This window comes from Salvelinus alpinus, chromosome 6 (genome assembly GCF_045679555.1).
Source record: "Salvelinus alpinus chromosome 6, SLU_Salpinus.1, whole genome shotgun sequence".
NCBI lineage: Eukaryota > Metazoa > Chordata > Actinopteri > Salmoniformes > Salmonidae > Salvelinus > Salvelinus alpinus.
Window position 1 is genome coordinate 53,502,544 of NC_092091.1, and position 21,744 is coordinate 53,524,287.

Below are 21,744 nucleotides of genomic sequence, written 5' to 3' on the forward strand. Positions count from 1 at the left end.
CAAATGTAAAAATAACATTTGCAAGAGTCAGTTCAGACTGTTACAGGCCGCACAACACTTAATGGAAAAACTACGCAATAATGCTATGCATTTGTTATTTGAAATGGATTGTAATGCTTTTTTTTACAGCCATGTTTCAATCAATCACTCAATTAAAGCAAAAGCAAGAGCCCAGTGCCCAGGAAAAACTCCAGAGATGGAAGAAACCTAGAGAGGAACATAGCTCAAAAGAAACTGATTGGTAACGACAAATTATGTTTCTGCCTTAGCTCAAAATGACAAAGTAACAACTCGATTGGCTGGCCTCCAATCCATACCTGCATGACGTAGGTGTTGTGTACCTGGCCTTCCCACACGGCCGTGCGGTAGTGGCCCTGCTCGAAGGCCGGCGCATTGTCATTGACGTCCTGCAGCGTGACGGTGACCCGGCAGTGGGCTGTGTGCAGGGGGCCGCCGTCAGCCAGCACCACCAGGTGGAACCTCCGGTTGGCCTCGTAGTCTAGACTGGCCTGGTCCCACACTGTGATGTCACCTGGGAGAGGGAGAGGGGTGGAAAGACAAAGAAAGTGAGAAATAGAGGGAACAGAAAGATAGGGATTTAGCGAGCGAGCGAACGAACAGAAAGAGAGACAGGAAAGTAGGAGAAGAGATGGAGGGCGAGCGCAAATGAGAAAGATTGTTTGATGGATGTACGATAAAAAGTTCATAGAATTCACAGGGAGTTACGTTGCGCCTGCGTGTATTCTATCACCACGTTGTATCCATGTTTTGCAGTTGTGCATTCAAAACATATGTACACATTCCATTAACAACTTGATTCCTCTCAGTCTCCAAACAAGAATGTAATCTGGACTTTGATGTTCCCCCCCACCCGTTCCACTTCAGCCACACTGCTTATATAGTGGCTCAGGGAGAGTTTGGGCCATAATGAATCCATGCTGGCTAAGGCAAGCAGTCCATAATCCACAGCAAAGACTGTATGCGTCCCATGAGACACACTATTCCCTATATAGTGCACTGTGTTTGAACAGAGCCCTATGTGCCCTAGTCAAAAGTAGTGCACTACATAGGGAATAGGGTTCCATTTGGGATACAACTCCAGTTCTCTGAACAGGGGGATATGGGAAAACAACCTCTTGACTGCTGTAGTAGACAATGCCTTCAATAATCCTAAAAGGGGATTTCCACACGATAATTTGGATAGCCACTATAGCGTCGCCCTCATGTGCGTGCTAGTGTAGCACATGGGGATGTTAGACACATACTCCTCAGCCTTGAGTGTCCCGCTTGTGTAGCCTCATTAGCTAGCTTTTGAGGTGGCGCCACCAGCTAAGATGCTTGAGGGAGGACGGTCATGTGTGTTTGTGAGGCAGAGGTCCCGAGTTTGTGCCAGGTATGGTCCGAATCAGGAGGAAGTGGTACTCGCTAAGCAGCGTGATGTTGTTTACACAAGTAAGCAGGCTAGGTATCTACAGAAAATCCAGTAGGGGCTGGAAACTATTGTGCAGGAATCATCAACTAGATTCAGCCGTGGGCCGATTTGTTTCTTGAGCAGATGGTCGGGGGGCCAGAAGATAATAAAAAAAAAAAATTGTAGACTGCAAACAGATATGTTTGTCTAAAACTATTATTTTTATTTCAAACTTTGCATATGATCATGTCTTTTTGTGCATGGGAATAGATTACTTAAATAAGTCACTTTGAGCTGATTTACTGGTGTTTTTACACCCCATTCACACTCCCTCACCCATGCTCGCATTGCCCAACGGTACCACCGCCCTCTTCCGTTCCTTCCTTTGTTCATCGCCCCCAATGTGTTACGTGGAAATGAACGAGCGAGAGAGAGCGAGCGATGGTCCAAAGGGATTGAAGAAAAAGGAGTAGTCTTGTTTGGGAAATGGATGTGAGGAGTCTGGAATGCCGGGGTTATTAGCCTGGATGGAGATACAGCGTTATTAGCCTGGATGGAGATACGGAAAACTAGACAGATGGATGCAGGGATAGGCGGAGGTTCTGGCTTTGGTGTGTCCCTGGAGTCAAAAAATTACCTGAAAAATGAACAAGGAAGAAAAGACAAGCATGGTTTTAAGTTCCTGCTGCAGGCAACTAATGAAAGAGTCCTAGCTGGCTTATGCCAACAAGCACACTGGAGCCTAAGCTATGTCTATGATTCCAGCCTCAGAGAAGTGTTTTGGAGAGGAGAACAAGTTATTTTAGGGTTTTAAATGTACTTATTGAAGATTAGGACAGTGAAGAGGAGACAAAAAAGGTGGGAGAGATTGTGAATCAAAAAGGTGGATTTAAACACATTCTGACTCTGGTATATGTGTGCCGGGGATGGTGGCACTAATGACTGGACCACACAAGAAATATAGTTTTTTAGTATTGGAAAGGTTCATACCCGTGTGTCGGTTGATGGCGAAGGCGCCGTTCTCGTTGCCGTTGAAAATGCTGTACTCGATTCGCCGTCTGTCGTCGGTCCGGTCGTGAGCCACCACGTTTCCCACCCACGTGCCTGGAGGTGAAAGGAGAAGAGATGGAAAAAAAAGATATCTCTCAATGGCTTTTAGCCCTAACCTGAACTCAAAGGGTTTGATAGATAGCGTGACGTCAGTAAAGAGTTTGGATAAAGTACTGAACATACACAGCAGACTTAAGTGTTTGATTGAGCCTGACTGGAAAGCCAGACGGGCTGGGTCCCAACTTTTAGGACTATTCAATTGCCTCCATTGCAGCAGCCAAGTTCAATCAAGCACATATATGATAGAAAACAAATACTAGTTGAAACCAGATCTGGTACATATCAATGCACTTGTCTTGAATAGTTCTTCATATACTGATATTAGAGCAGTTCTTCCATACCAGTTTTGCTGTTTTCCACCACAACTGCTTCGTAGAGCGTCTCAGTGAAGTGCAGTGGCTCGTCCTCTCCCTTCAAGTGAATAAGGACCAGGCAGGTAGAGGTGAGAGCTGGCCTCCCCTGGTCTGCAGCCAACACCTGCAGGTTAGCACCCAAGAAACTCTGACTAATGGAACCATTCAATCGTATGTCTCCCGATTTACCGTTGATGGTGAAAAAAGGGTTGTTTTCCACCAAGCTAAACCACACAGTCCCGTTCTCACCACGGTCACCATCCACTGCAGTCACCGTGGCGACAATCTTGTTTGGGATCGTCTCCACGGTGACCCAGCCGACAATGGGGTTCTCCGTGCAGACGGGCGCGTTGTCGTTGGCGTCCTCCACCTGCACGGTAACCGCGGTGGCGGAGCTCCGTGGACCTCTGGCGCAGCCGTCGGTGGCCACGGCCCTGAAGGTGTACTGAGCACGGCTCTCCCTGTCCAAGGGCCGGGTGGTCCGAATCACGCCCGTGGCGGGCTCTACTGAGAAGGCCCCCAGGGTGTCCTCGGCCAGAGAGAATGTCACCTCGCCGTTGGGGCCCTGGTCCGGGTCTCGGGCCTCCAGACGCAGCACTTCTGCCCCTGCGGGGAGCCCCTCAGCCAAGGAAGCGCGGTAACTCTTGCGGTGAAACGAGGGACTGTTGTCGTTCTGGTCCAGCAGGAGCACCAGGAGCTGGGTGGAGGAGCTGAGGGGGGAGGGTTGGCCGCCGTCGCTGGCCTGGATGCAGAGGGTGTAGCTGGGCCGCTCCTCCCGGTCGAGGGCCCGCGTGGTGCTGACGGCGCCCGTGGTGGCATGGATGGTGAAACGCCCGCCGTAGTCCTCGCCTGGAGGGATAAGTCAATACACTTCGGTTAGATTAAATAATTAAAGTAATTTTCCACTGAAACACAGGTGCTCCATTTAGGAATCTCACCCTGTATGGCGTAGGTGATGGTGCCGTTGGCTCCGTGGTCTGGGTCCGAGGCCTGGGATGTGTGGATGACCCCGGGGGGCAGGTTCTCTGGCAGGCTAAGCTGAAAGGAGGCCTGCATGAACTCGGGGACGTTGTCGTTGTCATCCAGCACCGAGCATAGCACCGTGGACGTGCTGGAGAGGGGCTGGACGCCGCTGTCCCGAGCCTGGACTGGTGAGGGGGACAAGGGAGATGATGCAGAGGGACAACAGGGAGAGGAAGGTGAGGGTTTAGGGAGAGGAGGGTGATGGTGATGGTTTAGGTCCTGTTTGAATAGGGTTGCAAAATTCCTAGGTTTTACAGAAATCCCAGTTGGAAGATTCCCAGAATCATACGGGAACGAGAAGGAAATCCAGAATCCCCCAACCAGGATTACATTTTTTTTAAAGGAATTTTTGAAATACTAATTAATTTAATTCTTCATTAAATTTGTGTCATTTTGGAGACCTATCCTATCCAGTAGGTAAGACGGCCATATATCACGATCATTGCAAGTAAAGCACTACTCGAGAAAAGCTGCGGTTTGATGAATAGACAGTTCTGTTAGTACTACTGAGAATATAATAAAAATGCAACAGTGTGCCACCCCTCCTTGATGTGATAGCTGAACTAACAGTTGGAAAGGTGGGAGCAAGGGATCAACTTTGTGGTTTTCACCACTTCAGTCATTCGAATGCTCTTTTTTTTTACCCCACAAACATCGGCATGAACAAACAGCGGCTCCTTCACAGATTTTCTTTATTTCATGAGTTCTACGTTTTGTATCCTTCACAGATTTAACAGACCAATAACTTAGAAAAATAGACTGTACTTTGAAAGTCATAACTGAAGACGCACTTCTTTCACAGCTTCTCTCTACATTGTACCAACATCTTATACTGCCCGCCCGCCCACCCACCCCTCCCCCCCAAAATGCTGATATGAAACAGATTTTTTTTCAGGGTTCATTTTCCCCCTTGTTTTAATCTGACCGTACCAGTGGAAAATTGGCCCGACGTCTCTTGGTATTTCACAATCATCACCGGGTCGGTTCTGGCACGACTTCAAATCATCACGGCTTTCCTGTGATTATATTTCCTTCGATTTTAATTGTTCAAACTCCCTCCAGACTGTACAAATATCGTCATGTGCACATCTGAAAGCAGTTTATCACAAAATATTATTGCATATTTTGGATGTAATTGTATTCTTGTAAAGGGGGGGGGGGCTGGGGGAAGCACACGAAAAATACCCTAGTCCAAGGCATAAAACAGTCCGTGGAACATGAGTCTACCCACAAAGCTGAGAGTCTTAAATAGCACCCTACTCCCTATAAGCAGTGGACTATGTAGGGAATCAGGTACCATTTTGGACGTACCCTTGTAACGTCTAGCCTCAACATAAATCAAATCTGGTGAATAATGTTGCTTTCAAAAAGTGGGTAGACCGAGTTCTTTATGACTCTGGCTGTGAACCATACAACAAAAAGAGAGATTGAAAGAGGGCGAGAGAGTGTAGTGGCGAGAGAGCAGAGGAGCAAATCGCGAGAGAGGGACAGCGCAAGAGAGCGAGGAAGGCGTGAGCACGGGAAAGAGAGAATGAGAGGGAGCGAGAGAAGCCGAGAAAGAGAGGAGGCAAAAGAGAAAGCAACAAGAGGGGGAGAGAGAAGGAGCAAGAGGGGAAAAAAATTCTAGATATTTTATTAAGCCCTATGGTGGAAACAGATGTGACAAGCTGAGAGGTGCCCTAAACGAGAGGACTGCCGTATGGGATAACTGTCTCCACATATCGCATGGTGGGGCTTTTAAATATTAGTGAGTTGGATGCAAAGGATTTACTTCAGGCACCAGACAAGGCCCAAAAATCCTCGTCATTTGCATGAAGAGACAGATATCGGGGACGTACAGTACCAGTCAAAAGTTTGGATACACCTACTCAATCAAGGGTTTTTCATAATTTTTACTATTTTCTACATTATAGAATAATAGTGCAGACATCAAAGCTTTGAAATAACACATATGGAATCATGTAGTAAACCAATTTATTTTTAACGAATCAAAATATATGCCAAGAGTACAAAGCTGTCATCAAGACAAAGGGTGGCAACTTTGAAGAATATCAAATAGATTTTGATTTGTTTGACACTTTTTTGGTTATTACATGATTCCACATGTGTTATTTCATATAGTGTTGATGTCTTCACTATTATTCTACAATGTAGAAAAGAGTAAAAAATAAAGAAAAACCCTGGAATGAGTAGGTGTGCAAACTTTTGACTGGTACTGTACACGTTACCTCAACTACCTTGACTAACCCGCACATTGACTCTGTACCAGTTCCCCCTGTATATAGCCTCATTACTGTTATTTTATTGTGGCTCTTTAATAATTTTTTATTTAACTACAGTTATTGTAAAGTAAGCATTTCACTGTACGGTGAATACACCTGTTGTATTCGGCGCATGTGACAAATACAATTTGATTTGAAAATGGTGCTACACTCTCTGGCTGATATCCCCAGATATGCCCCCCCCCCCGCACGCTAGACGTCGCTGAACTGCAAATCACCCTTATACAGTCTTTGGGTGGAACTTTCTCACTGCAGAGAAACAATTTGTTAAATATCAACCAACTAAAGTGAATGTGGCTAATTATTTATGTTACTGACATACTCTGTGTGCGCGCGCGCGCAAGTGCGTGTAATTGAGATGAGCATCGGTTGACTTTCAAAATGCACTATGACTGTTAGTTACAGTATAGTTCTGTAGTTCTTTCATGGTAATTCAACGGTTGTTGAAATGTGCAATGCAACTTCACCTTTTCCAGAGACTCAATGAACCAACCACAAGCCAGTCCGCACACACACAAAAATAATCATTCAAGATTGACTCACCGCCTCCATTTACAAAAAAGTACAGAGGATGTCACTGCTACCTGAAATGAAAGTGACAAACTGCACATTTAACAGTAATGAGTTGCTGTGTGTAATGTGTATAACCTCTGAGGGTGAAGTGCTGGTGCAGCTCCCTGTCCAGTTGGGAGGTGGTACTCATCTCTCCAGAATGGGGGTCGATGGAGAAGAAGTCGTAGCCCGGCCCGGGCAACAGGCTGTACCACACCGCAGCATTCTCTTCTGTGGTTGAGAGATGGATGGACAATGTTGGTTACAGGTGGAGTACTGTTCACATCAATATCAGATGCATGGTACACAAAATAATAAAATATTACAAATACTTTCAGCGTTTGCTTGAGCCTGCCTTGAGTGCCAGATAGGCAGGGTTTGGACCTTTGGTTCCATTGTGCCACATAAGCTCAATCAAGCAAAAATGAAGTATTTGAAAGAAAACATTATTTTAACTCTGGTCTGGCACACACACGAAAACAGTATCAAGACTGAGGGCACGTAGCCATGGCACCATCCATCCAGCTCATGGTTTGAATCAAAGGCATTCAAAACAAGGAACATGTAATAAATAGGACATTGTTCAATAAATGGCAGGTATGCACATAAAAACCATCCATTTCAATATTAACAACCCTTGCTACGGCTAGTCTAGCGCTCCAGCCTCCAACATTTCCACCAAAGTTCACTCATGCTTTCCATCAAAACCAATGAACTACTTTTTTCTTCTGGCAATATGATGGATGATAACCCAGCAAATTCCACTTGGCTCCTTTTAGACATCTTGGGTTGTGTCCTAAACGGCATCCTATTCCCTTTATAGCACACTACTTTTGACCAGACCAAAAGTAGTGCACCATATACAGAATAGGTCAAATGAAGTGCACTACACCATAGGGAATAGAGTGCCATTTGGGACATACACACACTTGAAGTTTAGGTGCGCATTAATAAACATTCCGCTCTGACGTCGCCGTTTAGCATCTCGTTAGGTCAGCCCATTTACGTGTCCCAAATGGCAGGGAATACGGTGCCATGTTTAGGGGCCCGTCTGGAGAAAAAGAGGCGTTTGGGACAAGGGGCCTTATCTGATTCCCAGATTGAAACCAGTGCTAACAGGGGTAAATCACCTCGAGATATGATCTGTCACTTAAATAAAGGAAAAAAACAAATGAAAATATTTAGCTAACCTTCACATGAGCCCCACCAAGTGCTGCGGTATGATTCAATGCTAGTGGATCACCCATGCACACAACCTTGAACCCCCCCCCCCCCCCCCAACATCTCACTCGCCTCCCCCTAGTCCCAGGCACAAAACGGATGAAAACAGGTAGGTACATGTCCAATAGGAAACACTTGTTATCCATTGCAAAACGTTTTGCTACGGCATGCCCTAATGAACACAACCCAGATTGGTGGTTTCGAGGAAGAACAGGGAGAGGTGGCAGTAGGGAAAGTGCTGCTAGTAGAGTACCAAACAGATACAGACTGATGTCCCTGACCTAGTTATAGCCCCTCCAGCCCTCCCGACATAGAGGTCAGGTGGTAGAGCAGCCCCATCAGGCACCAGCCAGCGTAGGGCTTCGCATGTGGTTCACATCACCACACACTTTCACGGGACAAATATAACTCAAACACTAATTGTCAGGGGTGACTGTGGGATATATTCTCTTCCCTGTCTAGCGGCCCCAGTGATTACAGTGGACGGTTTTGTACAGTTATCACACACACAAAAGTTCGGGGTCACTTAAATTTCCTTGTTTTTGAAAGAATCTATTTTTTTGCCCATTAAAACATAAAATTGATCAGAAATACAGTGTAGACATTGTTCATGTTGTAAAAAACTACTGTAGCTGGAAACAGCAGATTTTAAAACCGAATATCTACATAGGCGTACAGAAGCCCATTATCAGCAACCATCACTCCTGTGTTCCAATGTCACTTTGTATTAGCTCATTCAAGTTAATCATTTTAGAAGACTAATTGATCATTAGAAAACCCTTTTGCAATTATGTTAGCACAGCTGAAAGCTGTTGTCCTGATTAAACAAACAATAAAACTGGCCTTTAGACTAGTTGAGTATCTGGAACATCAGCATTTGTGGGTTCGATTACAGGCTCAAAATGGCTAGAAACAAAGAACTTTCTTCTGAAACTCGTCAGTCGATTCTTGTTCTGAGAAATGAAGGCTATTCCATGTGAGAAATTGCCAAGAAACTGAAGATATGGTACAATGCTGTGTACTACTCCCTTCACAGAACAGCACAAACTGTCTCTAACCAGAATAGAAAGAGGAGTGGGAGGCCCCGGTGCACAACTGAGGACAAGTACATTAGAGTGTCTAGTTTGAGAAACAGACTCCTCACAAGTCCTCAACTGGCAGCTACATTAAATAGTACCCGCAAAACACCAGTCTCAACAGTGAAGAGGCGACTGCGAGATTCTGGACTTCTAGGCAGAGTTGCAAAGAAAAAGCCATATCTCAGACTGGCCAATAAAAAGAAAAGATTAAGATGGGCAAAAGACACTGGACAAAGGAACTCTGCATAGAAGGCCAGCATCCCGGAGTTGCCTCTTCACTGTTGACGTTGAGATATATAAAAAAAATACTTGTGGGAACACATTGAAAAACATCACATATTTCTGACAAACTATAAATTGTACAATAAAGTGAAGAGACACAGGCAAAAACTCTTGACAGAGCTGATGTAATGGAGTCAGGTTTGTAGGCCTCCTTGCTCGCACATGCTTTTTCAGTTCTCCCCAAAAATGTTCTATGGGATTGAGGTCAGGGCTTTGAGATGGCCACTCCAATACCTTGAGTTTTTTGGCATTAAGTCATTTTGCCACAACTTTGGAAGTATGCTTGGGGTCATTGAACATTTGGAAGACCCATTGCGACCAAGCATTAACTTCCTGACTAATGTCTTGAGATGTTGCTTCAATATATCCACATCATTTTCCTGCTTCATGATGCCATCTATTTTGTGAAGTGCACCAGTTCCTCCTGCAGCAAAGCACCCGCACAACATGATGCTGCCACCCCCGTGCTTCACGGTTGGGATGGTGTTCTTTGGCTTGCAAGCTTCCCCCTTTTTCCTCCAAACATAACGATGGTCATTATGGCCAAACAGTTCTCTTTTTGTTTCATCAGACCAGAGGACAATTCTCCAAAAAGTACGATCTTTGTCCCCATGTGCAGTTGCAAACCGTAGTCTGGCTTTTTTATGGCGGTTGTGGAGCAGTGGCTTCTTCCTTGCTGAGCGGCCTCTCAGGTTATGTCGATTATAGGACTCGTTTTACTGTGGATATAAATACTTTTGTACCTGTTTCCTCCAGCATCTTCACAAGGTCCTTTGCTGTTGTTCTGGGATTGATTTGCACTTTTCGCACCAAAGTATGTTCATCTCTAGGAGACAGAACGCGTCTCCTTCCTGAGCGGTATGATGGCTGCGTGGTCCCATGGTGTTTATACTTGCGTACTATTATTGGTACAGATGAACGTGGTACCTTCAGGCGTTTGGAAATTGCTCCCAAGGATGAACCACACTTGTGGAGGTCTACAATTTTTTTTGAGGTCTTGGCTGATATCTTTTGATTTTCCCATGATGTCAAGCAAAGAGGCACTGAGTTTGAAGGTAGGCCTTGAAATACATCCACAGGTACACCTCCAATTGACGTCAATTAGCCTATCAGAAGCTTCTAAAGCCATGATATTTTCCAAGCCGTTTAAAGGCAGTCAACTTAGTGTATGTAAACTTTGACCCACTGGAATTGTGATACAGTGAATTATAAGTGAAATAATCTGTCTGTAAACAATTGTTGGAAAAATCACTTGTGTCATGCACAAAGTAGATGTCCTAACCGACTTGCCAAAACTATAGTTTGTTAACAAGAAAGTTATTGAAAGTTGTTGAAAAACGAGTTTTAATGACTCCAACCTAAGTGTATGTAAATTTTCCGATTTCAACTGTAAGGAGAGATAAGTAAGAGAAGGCCACTGGCCATTCAATTTTTTTCCAAAGTTTGGAGTGAAGTACTGAACCAGTCGCTCTCTCTCCTCACAATTTCTCCAACACTGAAGCAAAAGACAAAGATCAACACCCCCCCCAAAAAAATATATATATATAACAAATAATACACATTTCCTCAACTTAATTGTGGGAGAGATGGAGAGAGAGAGCGGCCATTGAGGTACACCACAGATTCAGGCCACTCCGGAGAGAGGTGATTGGAGGAGACAGATGAACACTCAAGGCCTATTAGCACAGATGGTTGGGATTATGGACTCATCGTCGGTGGGACATTTCACATCTCCTGGAGGAGCGGGGGCTTTCTGTCTGCTTGCTTTTCTTAGACACTGTTCTCACCCCCAAGAATGTCTCACATACACACACATGGACGCACGCTGAGACACAGACACACACCACCTTGGTGTTTAAAAAGAGCACACACCCTCCCTCGCTTCACCTTCTTCCTCAACTTTCAATATTTGGGAGAGCAATTAAGAAACGTGATTTGGGGGACGGCGAGCTACTGCGGGGAAAAGTGTTACAATAAACAAGGGCCAACGTGTGGATGTGCGAACGTGATTAAGTTATGTCGTGAGTAATTCAGTGGGATGTATGCTTGAACTAGCCTGTGCAGAGAGAAACCAAATAGTAGAAGACAAGATCAGGGGAGCGCAATGCGGCTCTCCCTCAATTTCAATCAAACCCAAAGGATGCATCCCAAATAGCACCATGTTCCCTATGTAGTGCACAACTTTTGACCAGGGACCATAGGAAATATGGTGCCATGGGCCCATAGGGCAGTATGTAGAGGACAGAGTGCCATTTGGGACGCAGCCCTAATGGAATGGGACCAACAGAGAAGTAGAAATTCTTGACCTGTCAGGCCTCTAGGGTTCTACTGAAAACTCACAGATTGAGGAGGATTGTCGGTTAATGGTGCCCCTGTCAGTGTGATATACTGGTGATTGACATGAACCTTGTATGGACAGGTGGGCGAAAGGGAAAATGGAGGGGTTATGGTAGACTTGTGTCGCTTTTCGGCAAACAAGGTTACCACATAGTTGCACCTACTTAATAGTTATTTGAGATAGCTTATGGAAACATTTGAGATTACTGTGTCTTTTCTGCTGTAGATACAGTATGTAATATCAAAAATAATTTAAACTGCCATTGGACAGTGTACAGTTAGAGAGCAACATAAGAATCAAATTTGAGTATAAAAAAAAAGGTCCCAAACCGCAATCCAAACCATAACCAACTTGGTTATTTTATCAAATGCAATTTTATGGTAAGGATTTTGGGTTAGAAAGGATAATCAGCAGTGTTTGTTGACCACTAAATCGCAGGACAGATCAGACTCAGCACAACAACAGTAAGATAAGGTCTCTCAAAGCAGAATTCATATGCTGATGCTGCCACCTAGAGGCTAAACTGATATACTGTAATGTGACCACTGTGTACATCTAAACTGTGGATGGGTTTGTCTACAGTGAGTGATGTGGGCTCTAGGTTATCTAGAGAATTATTCTGCCTATTGTTCTTTGTCCTGACCACCCTGAGGTTGGGGGTTTGATCCTGGGTCGATTCATAAAAACTCTAAAAATGGGACCTGATGCCTCTGCTTGGCACGCCGCATTAAGGAGATGGATTGGGGGTAAGGGGGTAGGTAAGGCCTTGTGATCTCCAGGGGGTGTACTTCTACACCAAACTGCCTTATGCTACAGAAACATGAGGCTCCTTCCCTATGAACCATTGTGGCTCTGACAAAGCTTACTTCTTCCTTTCAGATGAGGCGCTAGCTAGCGCAGAACAATATCTCCTATAAATAATTGAAGCACTGCAAATGGAGAGAAAACTGTGACTTGTTTTTCTGCTCTGTACTCTCCATCTGAACTGAACAATGAAACACAATTTGAAAAAAATAACAGTATCCAGAGTGGTACGTACCGGAGTCCTTGTCTGTGGCGGACACAGTGACCACGCTCTCCCCAGGCTCTCTGTTCTCAGCAACGCTGGCTATGTAGACATCCTGCTGGAACAGAGGAGGCTGGTCGTTGACATCCCCTACCTCCAGCATCAGGGTCTGGATAGAGGAGAGGGAGGGGAGCCCCTGGTCCGAGGCCTGGATGGTCAGGGAGTGGGAGGTCTGGAGCTCGTAGTCCAGAGGGGATGCTAGGTACAGCAGACCTACGGGGGGAGAAGAGGCAAGTTGAGACTGATGTACTGTGGCAGTGTTCCCCTGCCATTGTATTGATAGGGCGGGCAACTATCTAGCGCTGCTACCCCCCACCTAAAGAGATTCAGTGTGTCTGAAGGGATCAGTTAGAACAAGGCAAGGCGCAGAATCGAGCCATGATCACATAATGAGCAGTTGTTTAGGATGCAAAGTGATTCATAGATCAGGGATTCATTTGACAATATTGATGTCAGAGGATCTGGATGTTTGCCTGGCTACCCAGACTCCTTGCTCTGGCCAAACGCTACGCCCAAGGACATTGGTTTTATTCTTCGCAATGAGTTTGGATCTGAGTACCGCTTCACCGAATGCAAACACATTCAGCGCTGTATGATTGGTCCAATCACCAATTAGGTTGGTCAGACCAGAGCCAGAACACACAGGGGTAAAGCGGCGATTTGAAAATTCATCATTGGCTTTGATACTCTGATTGGTTAGAGACAATCCAATCTCTGAGGACTTTTTGTACAACGCCCCTTGTCACCACAAACAAATTCATTGATGGCAGTCTCAGACTAAAGTATGGAGCGAACATCAGAGCAGCGGAAGAATTTAGTGTGATTCATTAGACTACCTGGATGCTTTGCTTTGGGGGCCTTTGTGCTTCGCCTGGAAATTAAACTACGGAAAGACTGTAGTGAGGTAAATGATTCGTCATACATTTTCCAGAATCATACTTTCGTCATTCATCGAAATACTACCAAGAGCATACCTGTTTTCTCCTCCAAAGTAAAGAACCCTTCCTTGTTCCCAGAGACAAGACAATAGGTGACCTGGCCGCTTTCACCCACGTCATCATCCACGCCCACCACACGATGCACCAGGCTCCCCACCTCTGCATCCTCCATCACGAGGACCGTGTCGTGGGAGATAAACGCCGGACGGTTGTCATTCACGTCCAGCAAGAACACCTGAGCGGTCACAGTCGCGAACTTGCGGTCGACCGCCCTTGCTGCCTGGTCGGTGGCGGTGACCATGAACGTGAAGCTCACGGTCCTCTCGCGGTCCAGGGGAGTGGTCGTGGTGAGAGTGCCGGTGAGTGGGTGGATGCGGAAAGGAAATGATGATGTTGTGGAGGACAACGATGACCCTCCTGACCTGCCCAGTTCAGGATCAAAGGTCAATGAGTAACGCAGGGCGCTGTTGGCCAGGCTCCCGTCGCCATCTTTGGCATTGAAGGCGATCACACGCGTTCCGACTTCTACGTCCTCCAGCAACCCCAACGTGATCACCTCGCAGGGGAACCAGGGCACGTGGTCGTTCACGTCCTCCACCGCTACGCTCACAAATGCAGTTACGTTCATCCCTGGTCTGGTGGCGTCCTCGCCATGTACAACCAGAAAGTAGCGTGCTGTAGACTCATAGTCCAGCGGCTGGTTGAGGTACAGGTCGCCGGACGAGCTGTCCAGGCCGAAGTGAAGGACTCCGTCGCCCTCGGTGATGGAGTAACGTAGCCTGCCATTGGTTGTTGGGGATGGGGAGAGGTGGACGGAGCCGATCACAGTGCCGGGTTTGGTGTCCTCCCTCACGGAGAAGAGTCGCACACTTTGGGGGTGGGTGCCGCCGTGTTGTTTCTCTGCAGCTTGAACCTGGAAATGGGTTGAATTCAACTTCAATTCAAACCATTAAATGTCTAATTGCCAATGCAGACTCAAGTAGTGCAAATCATGTCACAAATGCTACTAAATTATAGTAATTACACTAGGATTCCAAACCATCCACAGTAATCATCAGTTGTCTATTACATATTATAAGATAATGTATCTTAATTGCATGATACCCTGGACAAGAGCAACTGGTAAAGGTAAATTACAAACATGTAGAGGCATGTCATAGTACTACTCCGTGAGAACTGGGCCAATATCAATCCCATTAGGCAAAAGGAAGGTCAGGGCACCTGGAGGTGAATGACTGCTGTCTCCTCTAGGGGGATAGCTCCATTGTCTGTGGCAACCACTGTCAGAGTGTATTGGGTCTTGGCGTTCTGGGTGAATAGCTCCGTGCTCAGTATTTCTCCGCTCTGACTGTCTATCTCAAAGTGGCCCTGTTCCTCATCTGAGAAAGAGACCGAAAGAAAGAAAGAGGAGAGAAACTACACGTCATACAGACATAGATAAAAAATTATATGGTGCACATCTTCCTTATTTTTGATTGATGGGTATATCTGGATCTACACAATGGCCTGGAATGAGGGCAACATAAGACCAACTTTGAGCTCCAAAAACATTAACCCTAAAGGGCCTGAACTAACCTAAATCTTAACTTTGTGATGAACTGTCCCTTTAAGTCAAATGGTATCCGAGTAAGACCAATTAAAATAAACTCTGCAAAAAAAGAAACGTCCCTTTTTCAGGACCCTGTCTTTCAAAGATAATTTGTAAAAATCCAAATATCACAGATCTTCATTGTAAAGGGTTTAAACACCGTTTCCCATGCTTGTTCAATGAACCATAAACAATTAATGAACATGCACCTGTGGAACAGTTGTTAAGACACTAACAGTTTACAGACGGTAGGCAACTAAGGTCACTTAGGACACTAAAGAGCCCTTACTATTGATTCTGAAAAACACCAAAAGAAAGATGCCCAGGGTCCCTGCTCATCTGCGTAAACGTGCCTTAGGCATGCTGCAAGGATGCATGAGGACTGCAGATGAGTCCAGAGCAATAAATTGCAACGTCCGTACTGTGAGACGCCTAAGACAGCACTACAGGGAGACAGGACAGACAGCTGATCATCCTCGCAGTGGCAGACCATGTGCAACAACAACTGCACAGGAACGGTACATCCGAACATCACACCTGCAGGACAGGTACAGGATGGCAACAACTGCCCGAGTTACACCAGGAACGCACAATCCCTCCATCAGTGCTCAGACTGTCCGCAATAGGCTGAGCGAGGCTGTACTGAGGGCTTGTAGGCCTGTTGTAAGGCAGGTCCTCACCAGACACCACCGGCAACAACGTCGCCTACGGGCACAAACCCACCATCGCTGGACCAGACAGGACTGGCAAAAAGTGCTCTTCACTGACGAGTCGCGGTTTTGTCTCACCAGGGGTGATGGTCGGATTCGCGTTTATCGTCGTAGGATTGAGCATTACAACGAGGCCTGTACTCTGGAGCGGGATCAATTTGGAGGTGGAGGGTCCGTCATGGTCTGGGGCGGTGTGTCACAGCATCATCGGACTGAGCTTGTTGTCATTGCAGGCAATCTCAATGCTGTGCGTTGCAGGAAAGACATCCTCCTCCCTCATGTGGTACCCTTCCTGCAGGCTCATCTTGACATGACCCTCCAGCATGACAATGCCACCAGCCATACTGCTCGTTCTGTGCAGTATGGAATGTCAGTGTTCTGCCATGGCCAGCGAAGAGCCCGGAACTCAATCCCATCAAGCACGTCTGGGACCTGTTGGATCAGAGGGTGAGGGCTAGGGCCATTCCCCCCAGAAATATCCGGAAACTTGCAGGTGCCTTGGTGGTAACATCTCACAGCAAGAACTGGCAAATCTGGTGCAGTCCATGAGGAGGAGATGCACTGCGGTACTTAATGCAGCTGGTGGCCACACTTACTTTTGATTTTGACCCCCCCCTTTGTTCAGGGACACATTATTCCATTTCTGTTAGTCACATGTCTGTGGAACTTATTCAGTTGATGTCTCAGTTGTTGAATCTTGTTATGTACATACAAGTATTTACACGTTAAGTTTGCTGAAAATAAACGCAGTTGACAGTGAGAGGACGTTTCTTTTTTTGCTGAGTTTATGTAAAACAATTCTGTGTTAAGATTTGAAAACATTACCTATGGTGAGAGAAAACCTGACTGTTGCATTTTCTCCTGCATCGAGGTCTTTGGCAAACATGGTGGTCACCAATGAGCCTGTGGGGAGGCCTGCCCAAACCTAAAAGAACACCAACAAGAGAATGAATGAACAAAACAAGTGTTACTAAAAACGTGTACATGCTACTGCATGCATAATTAATAACATTCATAATAGTGGGTCATTCTAAAATACTATACCGATGGACATGCAGTCAAATTGAATATTTTGAGTTAGTACACGTGACTTCACAGAAACTATATAGTAACTTCTCTTTATCACATTTCAAAATTATGATTTCCGTCAGTTGTTAATCTGCAGTTAACTTGTACAAATGAATAATAATAATAATAATCATCATCATCATCATCAGGTTATCACAGCCATTTATAATCTAATAATATTAGTTAGAAAGTACGATTTTAAGTGTTACTTGTTTCAGCTCATGTGACGTGCTGCCTGGTGAAAATGTGTGTGTGTCTCTCTACCTGGACGTTGAGCTCCTTGCCGGAGGCGGGCAGGTGGGTGAACTGGGGTGGGTTGTCATTGATGTCGGTGACCAGGATGTGAATGGTGGCAGTGGCATTGAGGCGGGGCTGGCCCTGGTCCGTCACCATCACCTTCAGGGTGTGCCCAGCGTGCTGCTCCCGGTCCAGAGACACCCAGTTGATTATCTCCCCTGGGAGAGCAGGATGGGCAAGAGAGTGAGAAAGCATTAGTGTTATAAATAATCATTTGGTGGGTGCTTAAATTTTTCCTATTTTACATGTACAAGTGAGTATTAATATGAATGTGTGAATTGGAAATTTGTCTTTTTGCATATACTAACTACCCCCGGTCACAGCTAGGGTCTGAATTTATCAACGGCGATCCTAGAGCAATTAGGGTTAAGTCCCTTGCTCAAAGGCACATTGGCAGATTATTCACCTGGTTGTCTTGGAATTTGAACTAGCGACCTTTCAGTTACTAGCCCAATGCTCTAACCGCTAGGCTACCTGCAACCCCATTACCATAGATAGGGTAGGCATTGGGAGGGTAGGCACAATCTTGTATGAGATTCTTAAAGCTGGAATCCGCAATAGTTGACTGTAGTCATTTCTGTTGTAATATTGCAAACAGATGTGGCAATTTAACCATTACTGATCTCAGCTTTAAAATCAGTGTTTTCCGTAAGCACTGGTCATTGGCCAAATAGCCGGTAAAAGACTCATTTTGAACCAGCTACTTTTCCCAAAGTCATAAACTATCTATTACAATAATGATTTGCCTTTCTTGCGCAGCCCGAGTGCCATAAAAAAAAAAAACATAGCACAGCTTTTCCACTGCCATGGTTCCAATTTTACTTTACTGAAAACGATGTGCCTCTAGCTAGCCCAAACAGTTTTTGTAGGAAAATAATCTTATAATATATGCCATTTAGTGGGGAGGGGGGGGGGTAAGCAGTCATTGTAAATAAGAATGTTCTAAACTGACTTGCCTAGTTGAATAAAAAAATAAAATAATAATCATAGACCTGAGAATTTAGCTGTGTATTTGGGGTGGAATCAATGGTCCAGAGGGCACCACATTTGATTTCATACTAGACAGCCCGGACCCCCATGGCAGGCTACTCTTTCAATTTGACTGGCTAATCCATATTCTAGGGAAACTACCATTTAATGCCTCTTCTATCATAGGCTTAAACATGATCTATGATCACTCTGCCCAGTTTGAAATGCTGTTAAAATTAATCCTTACCTGCTCCATTCCTAAGAGAAATAAATCACAAATGGATTGGTGAAAGCAAAGGTCCCACTTTTTAGCTTTTACACATCCAGTCATGTCAGATCAGGGATTACTTCAATGAAGGGATGAAAGTAAGTATGCACAAGTCTTTGGAAAGGGCCTCTTACCTGTTTTGGTGTTGATGCGGAAGTGTTTCCCGTCCGACAGCAGGATGTAGGACAGCTGCGCGTTCTTCCTGGAGTCTCGGTCCACCGCCTGCACCGTCCCCACCAGGCCCTGGGGCAAAGGCCCCTCTTGGACCGTGAAGAAGTAGGCCAGGCTGGTGAACACTGGTGCATTGTCATTCTCATCTAGGACAAGCACGATAACATTGGTTGTAGCGGTGGTGTTAGCCATAGCTAGTGTTGTTTCGTCTTGAACAGTGGCGAGGACTTTGAAGCGAAACATGGGCTCTGTTTCGTAGTCAAGGTTTTGGGAGAGAAAGAGCCACCCACTCGCGGGGTGGACTCGGAGAGGCGGAGGGGGAAAGTCTGGGTCAGGCTCCAGGGAGTAGGAGAGAACTGGATTGGGGTTGGACCCCTGTTGGTGGCTGCTGCTTCCTCGGCTTCGATGCGCCCTCACCTGGATGACCCGGGTGTCTATCTGGGTGCCCTCGCCCATTTCCACCTGGTAGACTAGTGTCTCGAATGCCAGGGTGTCTTCAGTGGCACTGCGCGCCACGTTGACCGTGAGCATCAGCGAGGCGGTGAGCGAAGGTTCGCCCATGTCCTTCGCCAGTATTTCGAAGGTGTACTTTGGTCGAGGGTCCCGAGAGAAGCTTTGGTTTAAGTACACTGTACCCTGATCGGCATCCACATAAAATGGCACACTCCCCCTAGCACTACCACGTGACAGGAAATACCGCACCCTCCCATTTACGCCGCTGTCTGCGTCGTGGGCATGGGCTATGAACAGAACCGTTCCGGGAGGCGTGTTTTGGGACACGGCAACGGTGTCTGCCATTTTGGGGAAGACAGGCGCGTTGTCGTTGATGTCAGCGATGGTGACGTTGACCTGGGTGCTGCTGTAGACGGGCGAGGCGGTGCCCGCATGGCACTGGAGAACCAGGAGGGCATAGGGCTGGGACTCGTGGTCCAGTGGGTGGCTGGTACTGATCAGGCCCGAACTGGAGTGGACAGAGAACAGACCGTGGGGGTCGCCCGACGAGATGCGGTACGACAACGAGTCCACTGAGTCTGGGATGACAAGAAAAACATGGATGGATATAAATATTGAAATTAAACTAGGCCCTACAATATCAGGTATTTTTGGCTGACCTGTATAATTATTCCTATTTAGTCAATCAATGAACATAAATCGATAACTCATCGAGCAACCAATTCAACTCGTGTTTTAACAGTAACTATACCCTAACAGCCAAGGGGAACAGTAAAGCTTTGAGGAGGACTTAATAGGGGGCTTTCCCTCCCCTCCCTCAAAGCAGACATTCTTGATGTTTCACAGTTTTATCTCCAAGGGGTTAATCTGTTAACCAACGAGACAACCTTAAATGACTGTCTACTACTGAAGAAAGGCTTAGTCGTTTAGAAACACTGAAAGAAGTGACATAGCTCTGGTCCAGGGCGTTAGTGCAGTGCATGCTAACGCTGAGCCTTCAGGTGTTAGCAAGCCACCCTAACGCCTTGGACCAGAGCTAGGAGGGACACTGCTCTGAGTGGCCAGTGACGTGATAAACCAGGGAAATCGAAAAGTGGGAAACTCTCCACAGTAAGGGAATCCCCAAGGAATTCCTCCTGGAAAAAGTACAGGTCTTACTAAAAAGCTAGTTCACTTGGATTATTGAAGATCAGGCTCGTATTCATAAATAATCTCAGAGTAGGATCAGTTTTATCTTAACTCCTACTCTGAGACGCTTGAATACGGGCCCTTGTCAGCTACCCATGTACAGCTAAATGATATGAGGTGAAAATCACGTAACGTGAGAAAAACATATTTAAAAAAATGTGGAGACATTACGGGAGGCGATTCTAAACATTGCATCTTACAACTTTTCTTAAACACTACAATGTCCATGGGAAGAAGTTGCAAGTTGCAGTAGCCTACAGTATATTGGAATTCACTTTGGATAATGTGCCATTCTGTCCATTTCAGTTTGGTCATGCAGCATTAACAGGACAAAACGCCAGGTTTTCATATCATTCTAATACTCATTGCCTTTGTTGGCAAATACCTCATTGCCAGTTGTATATTGTAGTCTTTATATAGTCAATCCACTAACAGACTAACACACCTGCTTATCAACCAAGTCAAAACAAGGTGCTGAAGAGCACCAAAGCCTACCAAATCCCCTTTGTGTGATCATCCAGGAGGGAGAGACTTACCACCCCGACTCCCCTGCCTCCCACCAGCCCTGGCAGGCGGCCTGGTCCACAGCCTTTTGCTCAGCACTCACCCAAGTGCTCCGGGGTGAAGTTTCCCCCTAGGTAAAGATCTATGATCAGCTTCCCCTCCCCCAATCCTAACCTTAACCATTAGTGGGGAAAATGCTAAACTGACCGAGATTAGGGTCTAAGAGCAACTTCACCCTACATCCACCTCAGCTGACAACTGCACTAAACCTGGTCAGGAATAAGATGGACAGTTAAAAAAAGGGGAGTGACAGAAGTCTCACTTTAATGGACAAAAAAAACAAGTCATGGATTACTTCCACTTACTAGTGACTGGGCCACTAGACTCATTTCGCATCTGAATATTATTAGATTGTTGTAAGCAACATGGTTGAACTGCACCTAGTCTTCCAGTGGACAAGAAAGAGCCATTACCATCTGGTTTACACTGATCCAACCCACACAATAAGAGCCCAATCAACATCTCTCACACCCGTCCATCCAATACTCACTGGCAGGGTTGAGGGCCTCCACGATGCCCACCGGGGTGCCAGGCAGGGCGTTCTCAGGCACGGTGAAGGCATAGCGTGACCTCTGAAAAACTGCTGGTGCCTGGGCACTGCGCAGGACGTTCACCGTGACCTCTGCGGGTCGGGCCGACGTCACACCCTCACTGTCCTGGGCGGTAATAGCCAGCTTGATGCTCGCAGTGCCAAGGTGGGTCAGGGTGGAGGTCAGGTAGACCACACCTGTAGAGGCAAAAGGATGAGGACGGTCAACATTTTGGATTTTTTGTTCAAAGTAATAGGGGAAAATCAATTGCTAGAGTTACATT

The 21,744-nt window shown here is 46.0% G+C and overlaps 1 protein-coding gene across 1 annotated transcript in view; it reads right to left on the bottom strand.

The window, feature by feature from the left end:
- dchs2 (dachsous cadherin-related 2) overlaps positions 1-21,744 on the bottom strand; it is a 53,527-nt gene that overhangs the window by 8,915 nt on the left and 22,868 nt on the right. The window contains exons 4-15 of the mRNA XM_071407018.1: positions 21,422-21,658; positions 18,690-19,757; positions 17,286-17,476; positions 16,779-16,878; positions 14,877-15,034; positions 13,692-14,568; positions 12,691-12,930; positions 6,828-6,962; positions 3,813-4,022; positions 2,863-3,723; positions 2,402-2,515; positions 318-532 (exon numbers count right to left, since the gene is read on the bottom strand). Of these exons, the coding sequence (XP_071263119.1) occupies positions 318-532; positions 2,402-2,515; positions 2,863-3,723; positions 3,813-4,022; positions 6,828-6,962; positions 12,691-12,930; positions 13,692-14,568; positions 14,877-15,034; positions 16,779-16,878; positions 17,286-17,476; positions 18,690-19,757; positions 21,422-21,658 (4,406 nt within the window). The remainder of the gene's footprint in view (positions 1-317; positions 533-2,401; positions 2,516-2,862; positions 3,724-3,812; positions 4,023-6,827; positions 6,963-12,690; positions 12,931-13,691; positions 14,569-14,876; positions 15,035-16,778; positions 16,879-17,285; positions 17,477-18,689; positions 19,758-21,421; positions 21,659-21,744) is intronic.